The 16,969-nt window shown below is 43.6% G+C and overlaps 2 protein-coding genes across 2 annotated transcripts; one reads left to right on the top strand and one right to left on the bottom strand.

Annotated features, from left to right (window-relative positions):
* Positions 1–538: 538 nt before the first annotated feature.
* Positions 539–3,974, top strand: LOC143362909 (uncharacterized). Its single transcript, XM_076803418.1, has 3 exons — positions 539–853; positions 1,378–1,560; positions 3,512–3,974. The coding sequence occupies exons 1-3, from the start codon at positions 842–844 to the stop codon at positions 3,935–3,937; spliced, it is 621 nt and encodes a 206-aa protein (XP_076659533.1). The 5' UTR covers positions 539–841; the 3' UTR covers positions 3,938–3,974.
* A 3,389-nt stretch (positions 3,975–7,363) lies between these two features.
* On the bottom strand, positions 7,364–12,287 carry LOC143362725 (uncharacterized). Its single transcript, XM_076803118.1, has 3 exons — positions 12,237–12,287; positions 9,440–9,739; positions 7,364–7,639 (listed from the first exon to the last, which is right to left on the bottom strand). The coding sequence occupies exons 1-3, from the start codon at positions 12,246–12,248 to the stop codon at positions 7,364–7,366; spliced, it is 588 nt and encodes a 195-aa protein (XP_076659233.1). The 5' UTR covers positions 12,249–12,287.
* Between the last annotated feature and the right edge of the window lie 4,682 nt (positions 12,288–16,969).

The raw sequence follows: 16,969 nt of genomic DNA, 5'->3' as shown, positions 1-16,969 counted from the left end.
CTTTCATGTTCTGTTGTGTCCGACAAATTGATTAGCGCCAGTCTCTTAATTATATAAATATTTTATTTCTAAGACAGTTCGGTAAAGATGTTAAATTTTGTATACAGAGATCGATGGATGAAGCTTCGCACTTTTCGTGCTACAGTGGCGGGCACGGTAGGGGCCCCTCAAACGCCTGCTTTTCTCCCACCAATCGGCGCGCACTGGAAGGGGAAAGTGTGCGCTGTGGTGGGGATGGTTTTGTCTCAATAGTGACAAAAATACCTATTCCTGATGCACTATAGGTTCAATGTAATGACATAAATAGCGAAAAATGGCGTAACACCAAGCTGCATAGACATTAGAAAAATATGAGAATATTCTGAACTTTCCTTTCAATTGATTAAAATGATTAAATGAAGGAGTACGGTTTAACTTCTGTTGCGTCTTGACCTAGAAACAGTTCAACGAAGATGCGCTCGACGATGACGCGGACGCAGACAGTTACGAAACAGTTGGAGATGAGCCGCGCTCGTGGCTCAGTCGTCGGAGGATGCAGTTGGTAGGAGGATCCTTTTGCAATTGCACTTGAAATCGAGCGTGCGGATGACGGGGGGGGGGGGGGGGGGCGTGGTCGGTCGTCGAACCCCGTGCGCGGCGCGTGAAGAGCAAAAAAGGAAAAAAAAGGGGAGCACCGGAGACAAGATAGGAGAACGCAAGCCAATCGGAAAGAGAGTGCTTTCTTCGTGAATCGGCGACGGTGAAGGTCCTCGTATATAAGCAACAGCCGGTACTGCAATTGTCAGTGTGACTCGTCTCATCGGAAGCGCCCTATCTGCTTACACTTGCGAACCGGATCACGATGTTGCGGGTTGTAAGTCGATCATCGAACGGCGTTCAGAGGGAGCCCTTGACTCGTGGGATCGTCCGCGGAGAACCCGGAAGAGAGTGTGTCGCACAGGAGAGAGAGAGAGAAAAAAAGGGCCGAAGGAATTCCCTTTCACTTTTCCGTTTCCGTTTTCGCGGAGGTGTACAGTGAACGTACGATCGAAAATTTTTGGCAGCGATGGGAGTTTCTGAAAGTGGCGGGTTAGAGCGAAAGGTAGTTTGCAACTTTTTGGGGAAAGTATACCGATCGAAAATTCATGATATATCGTTTAACGATGTATTGTATAACAAAAAAGATGCGGGAGAAAGTTGTTCTCGCCGTTGGCTGATTACGTTAGTCACTTCTACGTGTACGATCGGGGTTCCGGATGACAGTATCGTGACTCGATTCCTACGTTCCCAGGAAGGGATTCCCTAAGCCCTTTGAGTCGCGTGACCGAGTCGATGGTTCCCTCGCCCTGTAATTTCGACCGGGTTCAGTAGCCTTCAATCGTGATTGCAACTTTGCAGTGTTTGTTCACGATGGCCGTGGCCGCCGCGAGGGCCTCGTATTTTTCCTCCCTGGAAGGCCATGGCCTCCACAGTGAGCCGAAGCTGATCTCGCAATCGGTACACCTGAAGGAGATACCGACCAAAATCATCAAGGTCACCAAGACCGCCGTCGTCAAGGTTCCAGTGCCGTATCCCGTCAAGGTTCGTCAAAGGGACACTCCCTTCGCATCTACTTCTACTCACCTAACATTTTTACTTCGTTACCTACTAATTACAATACCCTTTCGAATATTAATATAACATTCAAGAGTACATGCGTTTTTGGACATTACACTTGCAAAAAGGGGCTACTAAAATGATCAATGTTGTTGGAATAGTAAAACAGCAAATTTTTATTTTTCTTCTGGCACTAGATCGACTCTAAATTTTATCTTGCAATAATATAGCATATTGCATAAAAAACTGCCCTTTCGAATATTAATCTAACATTCAAGGGTAGATACGTTTTTGGACTTTCCACTTTCAAAAAGGGGCTACTAAACTGATCAATGTTGTTGGAATACTAAAACAGCAAATTTTTATTTTACAACTGGCACTAGATCGACTCTAAATTTTATATTGCAATAATATACTATATTGCATAAAAAAACTGCCCTTTCGAATATTAATCTAACATTCAAGGGTAGATACGTTTTTGGACTTTCCACTTGCAAAAAGAGGCTACTAAACTGATCAATATTGTTGGAATAGTAAAACAGCAAATTTTTATTTTTCTACTGGCACTGGATCGACTCTAAATTTTATCTTACAATAATATAGTATATTGTATAAAAAAAAAACTGCACGAGAATTCCAACAAGTACTGATATTTTTATGAGACGTTACAATTTAATCATATTTACTGTTTAGTAGTTTTACCACAAAGATGTTCGAAGTTTTTTAATGAGTTAACGTGTGTTCTTCTGCATGGTAATTACCGACCCATCGGGAGTGAAGACTTTTTACAATATTCAAAATACTTTCGAGCGAAACAACCTGTACTTTCCATCCCCGCAAAAAGGAACTTCACTTCGAGACGTTCGCCTAAACTTCATCCTCGTCAGGCCGCAGGCTATCGATTTGACAGCGGCTCAGAGCTGAACCGCGTTCAGCGGTAGAATTTCTGCAGCATCGAGGTAGAATCGTGTCGGACACGCGATAGCATGATTACTAGCGACGGGGAGGAGCATCCTGCAAGTAGATTCGAGGCTTAGGTGATTGGATTCGGAGCCTTGAAAAGATCATTTTAAAATAACCTTCAGTTCGAGTTGTCCATTATACTGTCAATGCACCTCAGTCGTTTCCGGTTTTAGCGGTGCCTGGGAGGGGGCAGTCGAGCACAAAGAATTCGGTTCAGCTCTCTTCTAGTACTTCTTCAAGCAATATTTTATAATTTGCTCAAATTCAATGAGAAATAGATTATTCTATTAACACGTTGAACGCCACGTCAGCCATATGTGGCTGACGGAATTATTTGTGCAGGTTTTAAAATGAATTTTTACGTTGATATATTCATTGTACTAAACTTAATTAGGATCTGTAACATGCAAGAAAGTTGGAGGATTACTCAGTATCGTACATTTAATTTTTTGCAATTTTTATTTCATTAAATAACTTACTCTGCTTTTATGGAATTTTTCGGGTTTCTAGTTTGGCGTTCAAAGTGTTAAAAGCAAAATAAAAATAAAACGATCACGTGTCCCTCGAAGCTTTGCTAGTTTTGCTGGATTTGACCTTGATCTGATCCCTGATATTATATTGAACCGAAAACAATTTCTGGTTTAATTTTTCGAATTTACGTCAGTGCAGAATAACTCGTCGAATCCATATTTCCGGATCTTCATGCAAAATAAAAAATTGTCGGGAAACAGCAACCATACAACAGAAGCTTCTCTATTGTTTAAAATAAGGTACAGCTGAAAATAATGCGATTCTCAAATTCTTATAATATCTTGACCATCTCGAATGGCACCAGCTCGATCCAATGACGATCAGCTCCACCCTGTCCCCTCGGCTGAACGACAGAGTCGTTGGTTTCTCTTCGACGAAGTAGATCGCGGGAGAACACATCGGAGATCTCGTACCCGCTGATCTGGAATCCCTTTCTCTCTAGGTGCCCCATCACATACCCGTCCCGGTGCCGGTGAACCATCCGATCGCGATTCCGTACACGAAGCTAGTGAAAGTCCAGGAAACGGTGCCGGTCGAGGTGTCGAGGCCAGTCCCGATCGAGATCCACCAGCAAGTGCCGGTGGTGGTGCCGAAGGCTGTGCCGATCCCGCAGCCGGTTCCCGTTCCCCAGCCGGTCGCCATTAGCAAGCCGGTCTTCTACCCGGTGCCGCACCCCATACCTTATCAGGCGCACAGCGAGTCCGATGGCGGCGTTTCCGGTGGCTACGATTCGGGATCTGACCATGTGGGACACGAGACCGGGAGCTACAGCTCCTACACGGTGACCGACCAGGGCCATGGATACGATCAAGATCATTCGGGAGCCCACGGACACTTCCAGCCTTCCCAGCCCGACTACAACCACTGAGCAAAGGCTGCGAATGCGGTACACAAACTATAGCGCGTTCCGTTTCCCTCGGCAAGACTATCCACTGGACTCCCGCGTAATTATCTCTGTATATGTCGCGGAGTTGTCCCCACTACCGCGGGGCATACCCCGTGAAGGGCCGCGAAGAGGATCGGGTAAGACCCGAGCTGGCAAGACCCGTGTTGTTGACATGTATCGAGAATTTACTGTACTTTGCTGGTAAAGCTGGTTTTACTGGATCCAGCTTGAATGGGGTATAGCACGTGGCTGAAAAGAAGGCAGCTGGGAGGGATGTGGGTCTGATTGGTTATTAGATATATTTTGCTATTGGTCAAGGTGACAATGTCAACCAATGTCCTTCGCGCCAGTGTCGCCAGATCAAGACTTGTTCCCCCACTCTAATTTCCCTTTCTACCTGCGTCACGTGACGCGTTCCCCCTCTGTTTGAGAGGGGGTACCTTTTTCCCCTCGATTCGTGCTCCCTCCCCTCATCTGGCGACGGATAGTGCTCGGTACAACAGGGTAACCGTGTAACGCATTGGATCAATTTAACGTTTTAGAAGGTTTCTCGACCTTTTCTGTAGAATTGTTTATTGTAGCAATAGATTGAAATGCGCTAGTCTTCCCGAGACAAATGGAACGTGCTATTTTGCGCAGTGTACGTCGGTATAGTTGGTGGAAAAGATACGGCGCTAAAAACGAGATTCCGACGGCATGTAGAGAAGAGGACATTCTCAGCCGCCATATTGTTGACTATTGAAATTCCCTCCGGGGGAAATGTACTCGGAGGGGTTGCCACCCTCGAGGTACGGTATCTTGCGGGTTATTTTCAGTCCTCGAGTTGAGACCGTTAGAAAGTATTATTTTTTATTTGTATCGAATGGCGGGCGGATCGGTAGGATGTCGCTAAACCGGGGTGAATCGTTCGGTAATCCGGGGAGCGTTCGATTTTTCTTTGAAGTTACCTGTTGTGGCGTTTGTTCTGTTAAATTCACACAGTAGCGAGCAGAATTTTCTACGTTTCAAGAATTTGTGGATTCCAGTGAGTTTAAGCCGATCGAAATGCCCAGTTCCGAGTATTATGTTGTGAAAAAGAATCGACTATGTCCTTCACGACGCTTCCACCGATTGTACTCTGTACCGTTAAGTCGTTAAGTTTTTGTTTGTAATTTGTTTTTGTTGGTTGATGAAGTTTCTTTTGGTTATCCATTTTTTAATAAAAAGTTAACACTTGTGTACTACTCGACCCTCATTTTTTGCGATTCCACTTTATGCCCGTCGATCGTAGCGTGTATCCGCAAACCGCATTTTGCAACGCAGATGCACGGTTTAATGTCGTTTAGCAAAAAGTAAAACGAAACTGTCGCGTCGGGAACGATCTTTCACGGTTCGATGAAATGGAAAGCGGATTGTCCTGCCACAATTAGATGAGTCACGTGACTGGTACAATGTCTGCGTGATCTACCGGGTGTTTCGTAAACGGTGGGCAAAACTTTATTAGTTTCTGAGTTATTAAAGTTTTTCTGCCACAATTCTCGTCACATAGTCTTAGAGGAAATGTTCAGTACGTCCACCTATACCAGATCCAAAGTATAAATTGTAAATAAGAATAATACACCTAGATAATGTAAACAAAGATTAGTTCAAAAACATTGTTGACGCCTTCAAGACGATGCGACGAGAATTGTGGCACAATTAATAATTCAGAAACTAATCTTCTCCTATGACCTGTGTTGATAGAAATTTTCTTTTCTTCTCCAAGCATTAGGAATCTGTTCCTAAAATTTTGCCCACCATTTATGAAACACCCTGTACATTCGATACTCGCGCGATCAAGAAAATTTGCGGTTAACGTTCCCGCTACGGCCAGAAGGAAACGGTGTGGCACCGGCGGCAAGTATCTATAACAGGCTCTAGAAAATACATTGAAAAAGAAAATGCGGTTCCCGTTCCTCGTTCCAAGAAAGCAGACTTTTACCTGCCCGGATATATTAATTTCAATTGCCGCACTTTTTCACGCCCGAACTTTTCAGACACAGCGACCGGAAAATTAAAAAAATTATCGTATCTCGTTCGAATTTAACCCTTAAAAATTGCTCTATGATTATTCAAAATATTTTTTGCATTATTCAATTTCTTTGTATTTAATAAATCACCGAACATTTCGGTATTGTACGAGTAAATTCCACCATTTTCGTATGCATAACATGAAAACAAATATATAGAAGGGAAATATGTCGGAAGAAATGTTTCCTTCTCGACATAAAATATCTTCGAGTGCAAAGGGTTAAATTCTGAAATCGATTTGGTATAAACAAAGCAGTGTACCTCATCTAAAAAGTCCATTATGTACCTTGAAGATTTTTTAAAAACCTTTGGAATCCTTATGTAAGAAGAATTTCTCGATTATACTTGAAATATTACAACCATTTTTCCTCCCTTCTAATAAATAAAAACGAAATAAAAACAATCGAATAGGTTTACCCGATTAACCGACGAGTACACCGAAGCTCCGTAAACCAAAGTCGATTGTTCGGTAGCTCCGACAAGAATCCGCGAAACGGTAACTTCGGTAAATCAATTTTCGAGAGACGAAGCCGAGCGACGTGGGGCCCGCTCTCCGAATTACTGTCAAACTTGAAGTGGACGTCCGAAAGGCGTGTACATTGACCTGATTTCGTTTCCCTCATATTTCTCCGTGCAGGCTGCTGTGTTCGACCCGTCCCACGGTAGCCGCCCCTCGAAAGTGTTCAAGGACGACGGCGCGAAGGTTGCGGAGGTTTCGCAAACGTTGGTAACGCGTTGCTCCAATTTTCGAAGGTGGATAGTGGAGAGGCGGGGTGTCACAGTCGCAACCACGAACCGGTTGTTTTCGTACGAAAAAAGATATCTTTATTTCAGTGACGTAAGACGCGCGTCGAGTTACGTACAGGAGAAAAAAAGAAACATATCAAACAATTACTCCGGTAGAAAAAAATTACGACTAATGTCACAGTAGCGAGAACGCTCGATCCAATTGGTTTCTCGGCTCTCGAGGAGGTCCGTCGTTTTTCGAAGGCCACCGAGGGCCGTGTGGCCGTCAGGGGCCGATCCCTTAGCCCCGTCGCTCGAGGGGAGCCAATCTTGGTGGCGCAGGTTGCCCGTGAGTGACCGACCAAAAAGTAAAACGAGGTAAAAGAAAGAAAAGAACAGGCGAAAGAAAGGCGAGTGAAGGGTGAACGATGTGGTTGGTACACGGGCGGTCGGATCGTCGGCGAAGGTCGCTCGCCCTCAAGGAGGATCGCTTCGGTGTGTGAGGAACTTTCTCTGTCGGTGGTCTTTGACGATCCGTGCCCGTCCGTTTCGCCGCGATGCGCTATGGTGGCTCCTCCTGTCCTCCTCCGATTGGCTCACCCGAACAGTCCGCGATCAAAGTTGTTTGCCGTTTTACCAGGAAGGGTAGCCGGACGACCAGCCGCTGTATTGCTTCTCGACGACGACCGGCTGCGCAACTGGGACCGGGACGTGCTTCACGTAGGGGACGGCCACGGGCTGGGGAACCTTCACGGCGTACGGAGCTGGCACTGGAACCTTCACCGGCACGCTGACTGGGTACGGGACTGGCCTGTCCACGGGCACAGGGACGTGCCTCGTCACCTCGACTGGGTACGGTTTCGGGACGTGCACGGGGTACGGACGGTCGACGGGAACTGCCACTGGTACCTAAACAACACAATCGACAACGTTAGATCGGAGCTTTAGACATGGTAAGATCCGGGATTGCTACTTGTCCCTGGATCCTAACTTTGTGCTAGGGTATTGGTCCATTTGGGCCCGACCACGGGTGCGAGTAGGTCGCTTCGACTGAAGGGAGAGGGGATGCGCGTGGGATACCGGTACGCATGCGTGTACCAGCGTATTCCCCGCTTAAGGGGGCCGGCAGGCATTTGGCCTTGACTGTCACGCTATGTTACGCTATGCCTTTTTTTCTAGACATTTTACGTCTTAAATAAGTAAGTAATCAATTAAAAATGCATACCACCGTGTTTGTATATGTCTTTCCTATGTCTGTATAGAGCCCTTTTTTCGATACGAACACTAAATCTCGCGAAATTAAGAGAATCTCTCAGCGGCAGCCATCTTGTGACGTCATACTTGCTTCAGAATTCGAATTTTCTGCCGAATATTACAAATTACTCCACGATGAGGTAGAAATTCGCAATTTGGGCTCTATACAGACATAGATTGGACTTTTAGGAAACACAATTGACCACTTCTAAACTGCTCATTGCAATATTGAAGCGATAGTTTGAAAAGGTTTTGACCCATGCATACGTATATGGATTTCAAACCCTGCCGGCCCCCTTAATGCTACCCCCTCTACCGCGCAATTCCCCTCTAGCGACTCTCTGCGCGAGGGGCACACGTGACGTCACGTTGCCCCCACCACCGCTCCTAGCACCTGCTAGCCAACCGCTGCCACGTATCCTCCTCGCGCAGAGAGCCGCCATAGGGGAATCCGATGGTGGAGGGGGAAGCAAACACCTTTTCTAGCAACTAGGTCCGATTAAGACCTACGAAGTGACGGTGTGGTCAAAGTCAACTACTGTATGGGTATTGTGAGGACAAGAAATGCGAGATTTGGAAAAATTAGGGAACGAAAATTAGACGATCAGCTGCGAATCTCGAAGGTTCGAAAAGGCCCGCTTTCGTGCCCGATTCCCTAATTTTCGAAAATCCTCCCGAAAAACGTCCGGGGTCCCTCGGGTTTCCATACATTTTACTCCGATACGCGGTTAGCAACTCGCGAAGGTCTTCTAACTTTATACAGGCTGGGCGAAAAGTCCACTGGACCATTTAAAATTCGCTCATAACCGAATACACGCGAGTTTAATGAACGTTGAATGAATAAACGTTAGTTGGCCAGAGTTAGAAAGCATATTTCGATTCATCGATTCCCAGAATGATCTCTATCGTTGTACTCTAAAATCCATGGCCGATGAGTCGACGCGTCAACGATCGGCGCCGCGACCGGCCGCATAGCGAGGCAAGAAAAACCATAACGTCGAGAAGCATTGCACATTTCGATGAGAGATAGCTTATTACTTCTCACGGTACTGACCGCACAGAGTCACGGGATTTCCTAGAAAACACGGGGCTCGCGCACTGTAACGATCCCATCTTACGAAATCCCACACGCCCGTTCGCAATCGAACGCTAATTAGCGATCGATGATGACGAAGGCACGGCGCGGCGTGCGACGATCGCGAACGGGATAGTTGGCGATAAACAGAGCGTGATTCTACATATGTATGTATATGCATACCGGCGAGACACCGTTCCCATATTCTCGCACATCAGGTTTCGTTTCGCTCCTCCGTCGGAGCACGGGGCTCCGCGAAGGATTAGGTCATTAACGATTTCACGCGATTCCGACGAGATCGAGAGTGATCCGTTCACCGTCTCGGTGCGCTGGATCTTCGCGCATTTTTCACGTGAAAGAGGTGTTCTGTCTTGTTTTACCTTAACTGCTACTGGGACGTGCTTCTCGACGGGCACTGCGACAGGATGTGGCACGGCAACGGGCACTTCCTTGGTCAGGACCGTTGATACACCGTGGCTGATGCCGATGGGATAGCTGGAGTACGAGGACAGTCCCAGGCCCGAGTCCAATCCGTATCCGCCGTATCCGCTGTATCCGCTGTATCCGCCATAGCCCAGTCCTAACACTCCTCGCTTGTCCTTCTTCGCCTCGGTGGCTTCAGGCTTCGCGGGCTCATCGGCGGCGAAAGCTACTGCCGCGAAGGCGACGACTAACAAAAGCTGAAAACAGAATTTTACAGATATTTTTTACTGTAGACATCCCACGATCTTCAGAAATAGTCGCACATAATGGCGATATCAGGTTGTGCCAAAAGTTTCTTTCGCAACGCGCTCATTTAACACTAGGTTTACGGGGCACTCAAAGTGACTATTTCGCGTTACTTTATAAAAATAACGTGCCACCCACATTTTGAGCAATTTTTTAAAAATAATATATACCCAAGAAATGCCAATAAATAAATAGAAATAACGAGAACGTGCTACCCACATTTTCAGCAATATTTTAAGAATAATATATACCCAAGAAATACCAGTAAATAAATAGAAATAACGAGAACGTGCTACCCACATTTTCAGCAATATTTTAAGAATAATATATACCCAAGAAATAACAGTAAATAAATAGAAATAACGAGAACGTGCTACCCACATTTTCAGCAATATTTTAAGAATAATATATACCCAAGAAATGCCAATAAATAAATAGAAATAACGAGAACGTGGTACCCACATTTTCAGCAATATTTTAAGAATAATATATACCCAAGAAATGCCAATAAATAAATAGAAATAACGAGAACGTGCCACCCACATTTTCAGCAATTTTTAAAAAATAATATATACCCACGAAATGCCAATAAATAAATAAAAATAACGAGAAAGTGCTACCCACATTTTCAGCAATTTTTTAAAAATGATATATACTCAAGAAATACCAATAAATAAATAGAAATAACGAGAACGTGCTACCCACATTTTCAGCAATATTTTAAGAATAATATATACCCAAGAAATGCCAATAAATAAATAAACATAACAAGAACGTGCTACTCACATTTTCAGCAATTTTTTAAAAATAATATATACCCAAGAAATACCAATAAATAAATAGAAATAACGAGAACGTGCTACCCACATTTTCAGCAATATTTTAAGAATAATATATACCCAAGAAATACCAGTAAATAAATAGAAATAACGAGAACGTGCTACCCACATTTTCAGCAATTTTTTAAAAATAATGTATACCCAAGAAATGCCAATAAATAAATAGAAATAACGAGAACGTGCTACCCACATTTTCAGCAATACTTTAAGAATAATATATACCCAAGAAATGCCAATAAATAAATAGAAATAACGAGAACGTGCCACCCACATTTTCAGCAATTTTTTAAAAATGATATATACTCAAGAAATACCAATAAATAAATAGAAATGACGAGAACGTGCTACCCACATTTTCAGCAATATTTTAAGAATAATATATACCCAAGAAATGCCAATAAATAAATAGAAATAACTTGAACGTGCTACCGACATTTTCAGCAATATTTTAAGAATATATACCCAAGAAATGCCAATAAATAAATAAAAATAACAAGAACGTGCTACCCACATTTTCAGCAATACTTCAAAACTGATGTACACCCGAAGAAACAAATTTGCTAAATAATTTCTCACGTATGCATTCTTAGAATCTTAATAATTTTGAATCAAAAATATTAGAACCCGCCATTTTGACAGGTCCCGTGAACCTAGTATTACCGATCTATTACTCTACATTAAATTGAACTACGCCATTTGCCTTCTTGAAACACTATTCCGAATTTCGATGGGATTTGTTGTGTCACTTTTTAAAGAAACATATTGTAACTACACCGGCAAAAAAGAAATCAAACGTTTCGCAATATCTGAGAAAAGAAAATGGGCGAATCTTTATCACGAGGATTAGAACTGTGGACGTGTGCTATAGACTTCTGTAGAAAGTGCCATTTGCTTAGCTGTCCGTATAAAATTTAGAGTTTTATGAAATTTTAATCCTCCGAGGACTAGCTTTGCTTCATAGCGTCAGGACACCTTTCAGAATACGATTACGCGAAACAAGTGTGTAAATTTCAGAATAGAAATGAGTTAAATACGGATTTTAGTTCGATATTTGTCACAATACAAGAAAAAGTTGTTCTATTAGATACAGCAATAAAAATTAATTTTCACTTCCAGTTACACAGGCACCTCGAAGAAATTCTTGACCCAGTTTTAACAAAGCTATTCTTCAAACAACGTGATATTTAATAAGACAAAAATAATAAACACATTTAAAATGTAAAAACTATAAAATTTCTATTGAAATGAATTTACAAAAATTCTATTTACTATAGAAATGGACAATACTAGATTCAAAAATAGCAAGATCCCTGTCCCAACGGAGTGTAAACAAATTTTTACGTCTATCGGCACTCTCGGTCAACACAAGAACCAGAAATGTCACGAAACAAAAAATGGTAACAAGAGGCCCTCGTTGGGTATAAAAATAAACAAAGTGGGACGCTAGTTGAAGCACGAACTGAAATATTTGCGTCGTATCGAAAGGGGTTGAAAAAACCCTAGGATAAACAAAAAATGGTCCCTCCAGTGATCGGTCCCGGTCCTCGGGAAAGACTGATCCCGAGGACCGTTTCCCCGGCAGTCCAATAGGTACAAACGCTGTGCTCACCTTGGCGTTCATGGTGCTGCGTTAGCGGAGTTGGTTCGTCGTTGTTTTGCGACTGATGAGATACCAAGAAGATCCTCTGCTTTTATACAGCCGGACGAACCCTTGAACAGGTCGGAGGTGGTAGACAAGTGGCGGGCCAGAGAAACGGTGAAAAGAAATTGGGCGTGGGGACGCGCGCAGGGGTCCCCGAAAACCGAACCAAGGCAAAGCTCGCCACGCTCTTTTTTCTTGCGAAAGATAAATTATATCCCCCCACTGTTGATTAATACTTCGGATCCTTGCACCTCAGTCTGCCGCTAGTCATCCACTCGTCTGCGTCAGGGTGCCCTTTTCCACTCGCTAATTGACTCTGTTCGATGTGCATCTAGTGACGTCAGGACCGTCTCAGGATTTCGGGCGACGTATCCGCACACCGTCATTCGTGAGTAGACACACAGTAGTCGATTTGTAAATTCATTCGAGTCATAATATCGATTTGGCCTCCTTCACGATTTTAATTTCCTAAGTAAATAAATCCGGGAAAGATTTCGATTCTATCTCGCATTTTCCAGTGACATTCTCGTTCAGTAAGCTTGGACATTTTTACCGAATACTTCATGTTCAATTTTATCGAATTCCATTGGAGTAAAATACGAAATTGCAATTATTTTTTGGATTGTTTTCGTGACTGATTTTATTGTACGCAGTGACTGAAAAATGTATAGAATAATAGGATGACCTGCAATATTAGTAATTGTGTGGTGAATGAGCCTCGTGAACCTTCTTTTTTTAGTATTAACTCCGTCATAGACGAGGACTAAAATTAATACATCAATATTTACTGCGTTTTTAGAAAAAATGTATCGAATTGTAAATATTCTGTACATACATTTTGCTAAATTGATTTGCTAGATTAGTGTTCGCAAGAATCGGAGAAAGTGTTGTTGCGAATATCTCCTTAAATCGTATAAAAGGACCGCATTGCATTTTCCGCGGATTTCGACTAATTACGCGCTTCCTGAAATGCCAGGAACGTTTGAAAGGAACGATTTTTTATGCGTAGACCTCGGCGTTGCATAAACGGGCCATAATTCCTATGATTTCGCACAATTTCGCTCGTTAACATGTCTGAAATGGGAAACTGACACGAAAAATTAGCTCGAGCGAGATTGCGAGAACAACAAATTAACCGGACGGACGAATCAAAATGGGTAAAGCTATGAAGCAACAATTTTCAGTTGACGTTGCGTGCGTCTTGAAAAAGTCGGCTACCGAATAAAAGAGGGACAGGCCGACAAGAGCCAGCAAAAAGTCGCTCGATCAACGTGGGCATAGTTTAACGCTTGCATGAATATGCAGTTCTTTTTTTACGCTTTAATTCGTATTTCTCTAGTGAGGAGATTTCTCGAAATATCGTTCGAGACATATTCGCCATCGGTGTTATAGGTCTTCTTTTTTTTCTTGATATCACAACTAAATCGTTATGCTAATAGAGTGACGTGAGCAACTGCTTTTTCGGCGTCGATGCAGCAGAAAACAGTGGAGCTACGTAGACGGCGGGATAGGGAATCGTAAAATGTAAAAAGGACGTTCGAACGGCTCGAAAAAAATCTTTTCCTCCTTTATTTTCTACGAAAGGGTGTAGAATATCTCACGCGGGTCCTCTTTCCCTGCTCCCTGGTTTTCTCGGAATGCTAATAAACATGCTCCTATATTTTGTCCCGAGTTCGCAATTTACAGCTGGTAAAGCATACTTTATTAGATGGCCGAGCCGGAGCAATGTTCAAGAAAGAAATTCGATCAGGAATCGTACTCCAGAAACACTATAGTATCGTCAACTTTCTTCTAGAATTTGAGACAGAAGAGATCCCGAAATATTTAGGTTGTCGAACGGAATTCAATTTCGCCAATTTCGGCCGAATTATGTAACATTTTGACGTGACATTTCGATCGATTTCGTCGAGATCCATCGGCATATTTCAAACAACTGTCTCAACCTCATGTTTTAAACATGAGAGACAGGGCTCATCGTCGACGATTTAACACTTCGAGTGCGACCTATTTTTGACGATTTCCAAAAATCGAGCAACTAATACACTTGTTCTTTAACGCTAGGTTTGCGGAGCACTAAAAGTGAGTGTTTTACATTACTTTATAAAAATAAGAAGAATTTATTACGTGCCTGTCCACTTTCGAGTGGCTGTATGCGGGCGACAATAAAATAGAATTTTATTTCGGTTCAAAGGAAATTAATAACACACATGTTTATTCGCTTCCGTTCGAAATCCTCATCACTGTACCACGGATCAACAAAATAAAAATGGTCTCCATAGATTGCGAGAATCAGAAATTAAATAAAAATTTCGTCCTTCAATGAGTTCAGTACGCTAAAATTAGCTCATATTCTTCTAATTCTCGATATATGTCAACAACACGGGTCTCGCCAGCGTCATATATCGTACAGGAGACATACTCGAGCCGTATTTACACTCTCTCTCGCCCCTCACGGGCCCCCGCGGTAGTAGGGATAATTCCGCGACGTTTATCATCCAGGCCTTCGCGACATATACTGAGAAATCACCGTGAAAAGTCCGCAGTCTACAATTTTCTGACTCGATGTTGTATTGCGAAGGGGTTAGCAGAGGATCCGCTTATCTCGAGACACTATAGCAACGGAGGGACAGCATGATAGCTCGAGTATTGAAGAGAACCGGAAAGTGCATAGAGACGGCTGCAGAAAACCGACAGTCGATCTGTTCGGTCGGGTGCGCGTCGTGTCTATAATTAATAGTCCTCGACGGGCGCAGTGAATTTCAAATTTTGCATCTGACACTTTGAATAACGTCGGTAGGACGTTCGTTCCGAGAAACGGTTGCTTATTACGGGCGAACGAGCAGACGAGCCACTCAACGGGCCGCGTTACAAAAGAAAGAACGGAAAGGGGAAGAAGAAGAAGAAGAAGAAGAAGAAGAAATTCATGGGGTGGGCGAAGGGTTTCGCGAAATGTTTTTATTGCACCGGCGACCAATCCTAGAAGCGATCTAACTTGCATCGTCGTAGGGAGTCGCAAGCATGTCGAGACACCGGAGAGACCCTGATCAGATTCGAGACTCCCTCCCGGTTCACCTTGTCCTTATTAAGGCCCGGGATTGTTGTTTCCCGTTGATCGGTGACTCATTATCTCGATCGGGATCAAATCGATTTTTCTAACCGCCCTCGGAAGAGCTCCCGCCGCGGTTTAGTGTTACAAGGCCGCGAACGTGCGCGCACAATTAGCGTTCGTTTCATGCGCGAGTCGCGCGTTTCTTCTAAGTACCTGCGCGTACTTCGCCGTACGTATGTACGAGGGGGAAAAAACAAAAAAAAAATATCAGCAAAGAGAAAAACGGAACACGCGCGAGCAACCTTCGCGACGCGGACCACTGCGAAAGGGAGCGGAAGGTTAACGGGGGCGCTCAAGTTCATGTCGCTCGTAAAATCGTCCGCTGCCGATCTGCCGCCACGGCCATTTCGGGCGAGGCAGTGAACGATCGGCGACTGGTTCTAGGGACAGGTTCATGTATTTTTGTCTTTTGTTCGCCGCCGGTCATTTGCCAGAAGGAAATCAGGGGAAATTGGAGAGGCCGCCGGTGAACGTCTCGTTTCGGCGTTAAGGACACCGTGAGTACGCGGCTTCGACGTGCGCAATGCGCACAGTGGCGAAAATACATTCAAAGAAAATTATTATTATTTGTAATTTAGAGAATACACACTTCCAGAATACGATCGGTTGCTCACGGGAAAATGTAATGCAGGAAAAAAGTGAAAATGCCGAACGATTGGTGGGGGGATCGTCGCACTCGAATTTGCATTCAGCGTTCTCCATTTAACCAGCCAGCTCTAGGGACCTCTTTGAAAAATGTGTAGCCAAATTGCGTCGCAAACGTTAATTTTATACTCTTTATTAAATTAGTTTTATACTCGTCATAACACAAAATGTTGCCATTTTTCACGACGAACATACTCGTCAAAGACAGCTGACTGATTGAGGCCTCTATTTGGTTAACCCTTAAATGCACGAGTGGGGTCCGCAAAGGACCCCAGTGTTGGATTTTGTGTTAACATTTTCAGCCGCGCCATTTGTGAACTGAGAGTTCAGCTATTTGCTTCTGTCAATATTTAGGTTATGTTTAATGTGTTTACAGAAATAAATTGTTGCTGTAATCAAAGTTAGCAAGGAATTAGGTACGTGGGGTCCCCAATGGACCCCATGTATGCATTCATGTTCCTAATCTTTAGTTTACCTATGCACTTAAGGGTTAAACTTCAACGTCTCTATTAGAGTCTCTCTTATTATTAAGTTGCAAACTGTATTCATTCGTGTGGACTAAATGACGTTTTCTATTTGGTCTTCTTTGAGGTTCGGTCCATTTTGTTTCCCTCGAGTACTAAATGAAGCTTTCCATTTTGTCTTCTTCAACAATAATAGCACTACCATAGCAGTAATAACTTCAAGAGATTATGAAATACAGAGTTTGATAAATTTATGGAGGAAAATAATTCCGTGGAGCCCCGAATTGACGAAATTCGAAGGTATTCGGATTTCCAAGGTGTTCCGCAATTTATTTATTACGTTTGCAACGAAGCGCGGAATTCCCGATGCAGTTATAATTTCCTCGTTAGCGTCTATCCGATTCGTCGATCAGAGGTGCGTCGGGGATCGAAGCGCAATTGCGGCGTTCGATCGCTTTCGCGTAATCGCGGCCAGTTTATCG

The sequence above is a fragment of the Halictus rubicundus genome, chromosome 18 (assembly GCF_050948215.1).
Source record: "Halictus rubicundus isolate RS-2024b chromosome 18, iyHalRubi1_principal, whole genome shotgun sequence".
NCBI classification, from domain to species: Eukaryota; Metazoa; Arthropoda; class Insecta; order Hymenoptera; family Halictidae; genus Halictus; species Halictus rubicundus.
Note: the sequence above shows the minus strand (reverse complement) of the source record. Positions and strands in the feature narration are given on the sequence as shown.

Bases quoted from the DNA above. Each gene is read 5' to 3' on its own strand.
- LOC143362909 (XM_076803418.1), top strand. The intron at 1,561-3,511 runs GTTCGTCAAAGG...CTTTCTCTCTAG, and splicing joins CAGTGCCGTATCCCGTCAAG to GTGCCCCATCACATACCCGT.
- LOC143362725 (XM_076803118.1), bottom strand. The intron at 7,640-9,439 runs GTAAAACAAGAC...TGTGTTGTTTAG, and splicing joins ACGTCCCAGTAGCAGTTAAG to GTACCAGTGGCAGTTCCCGT.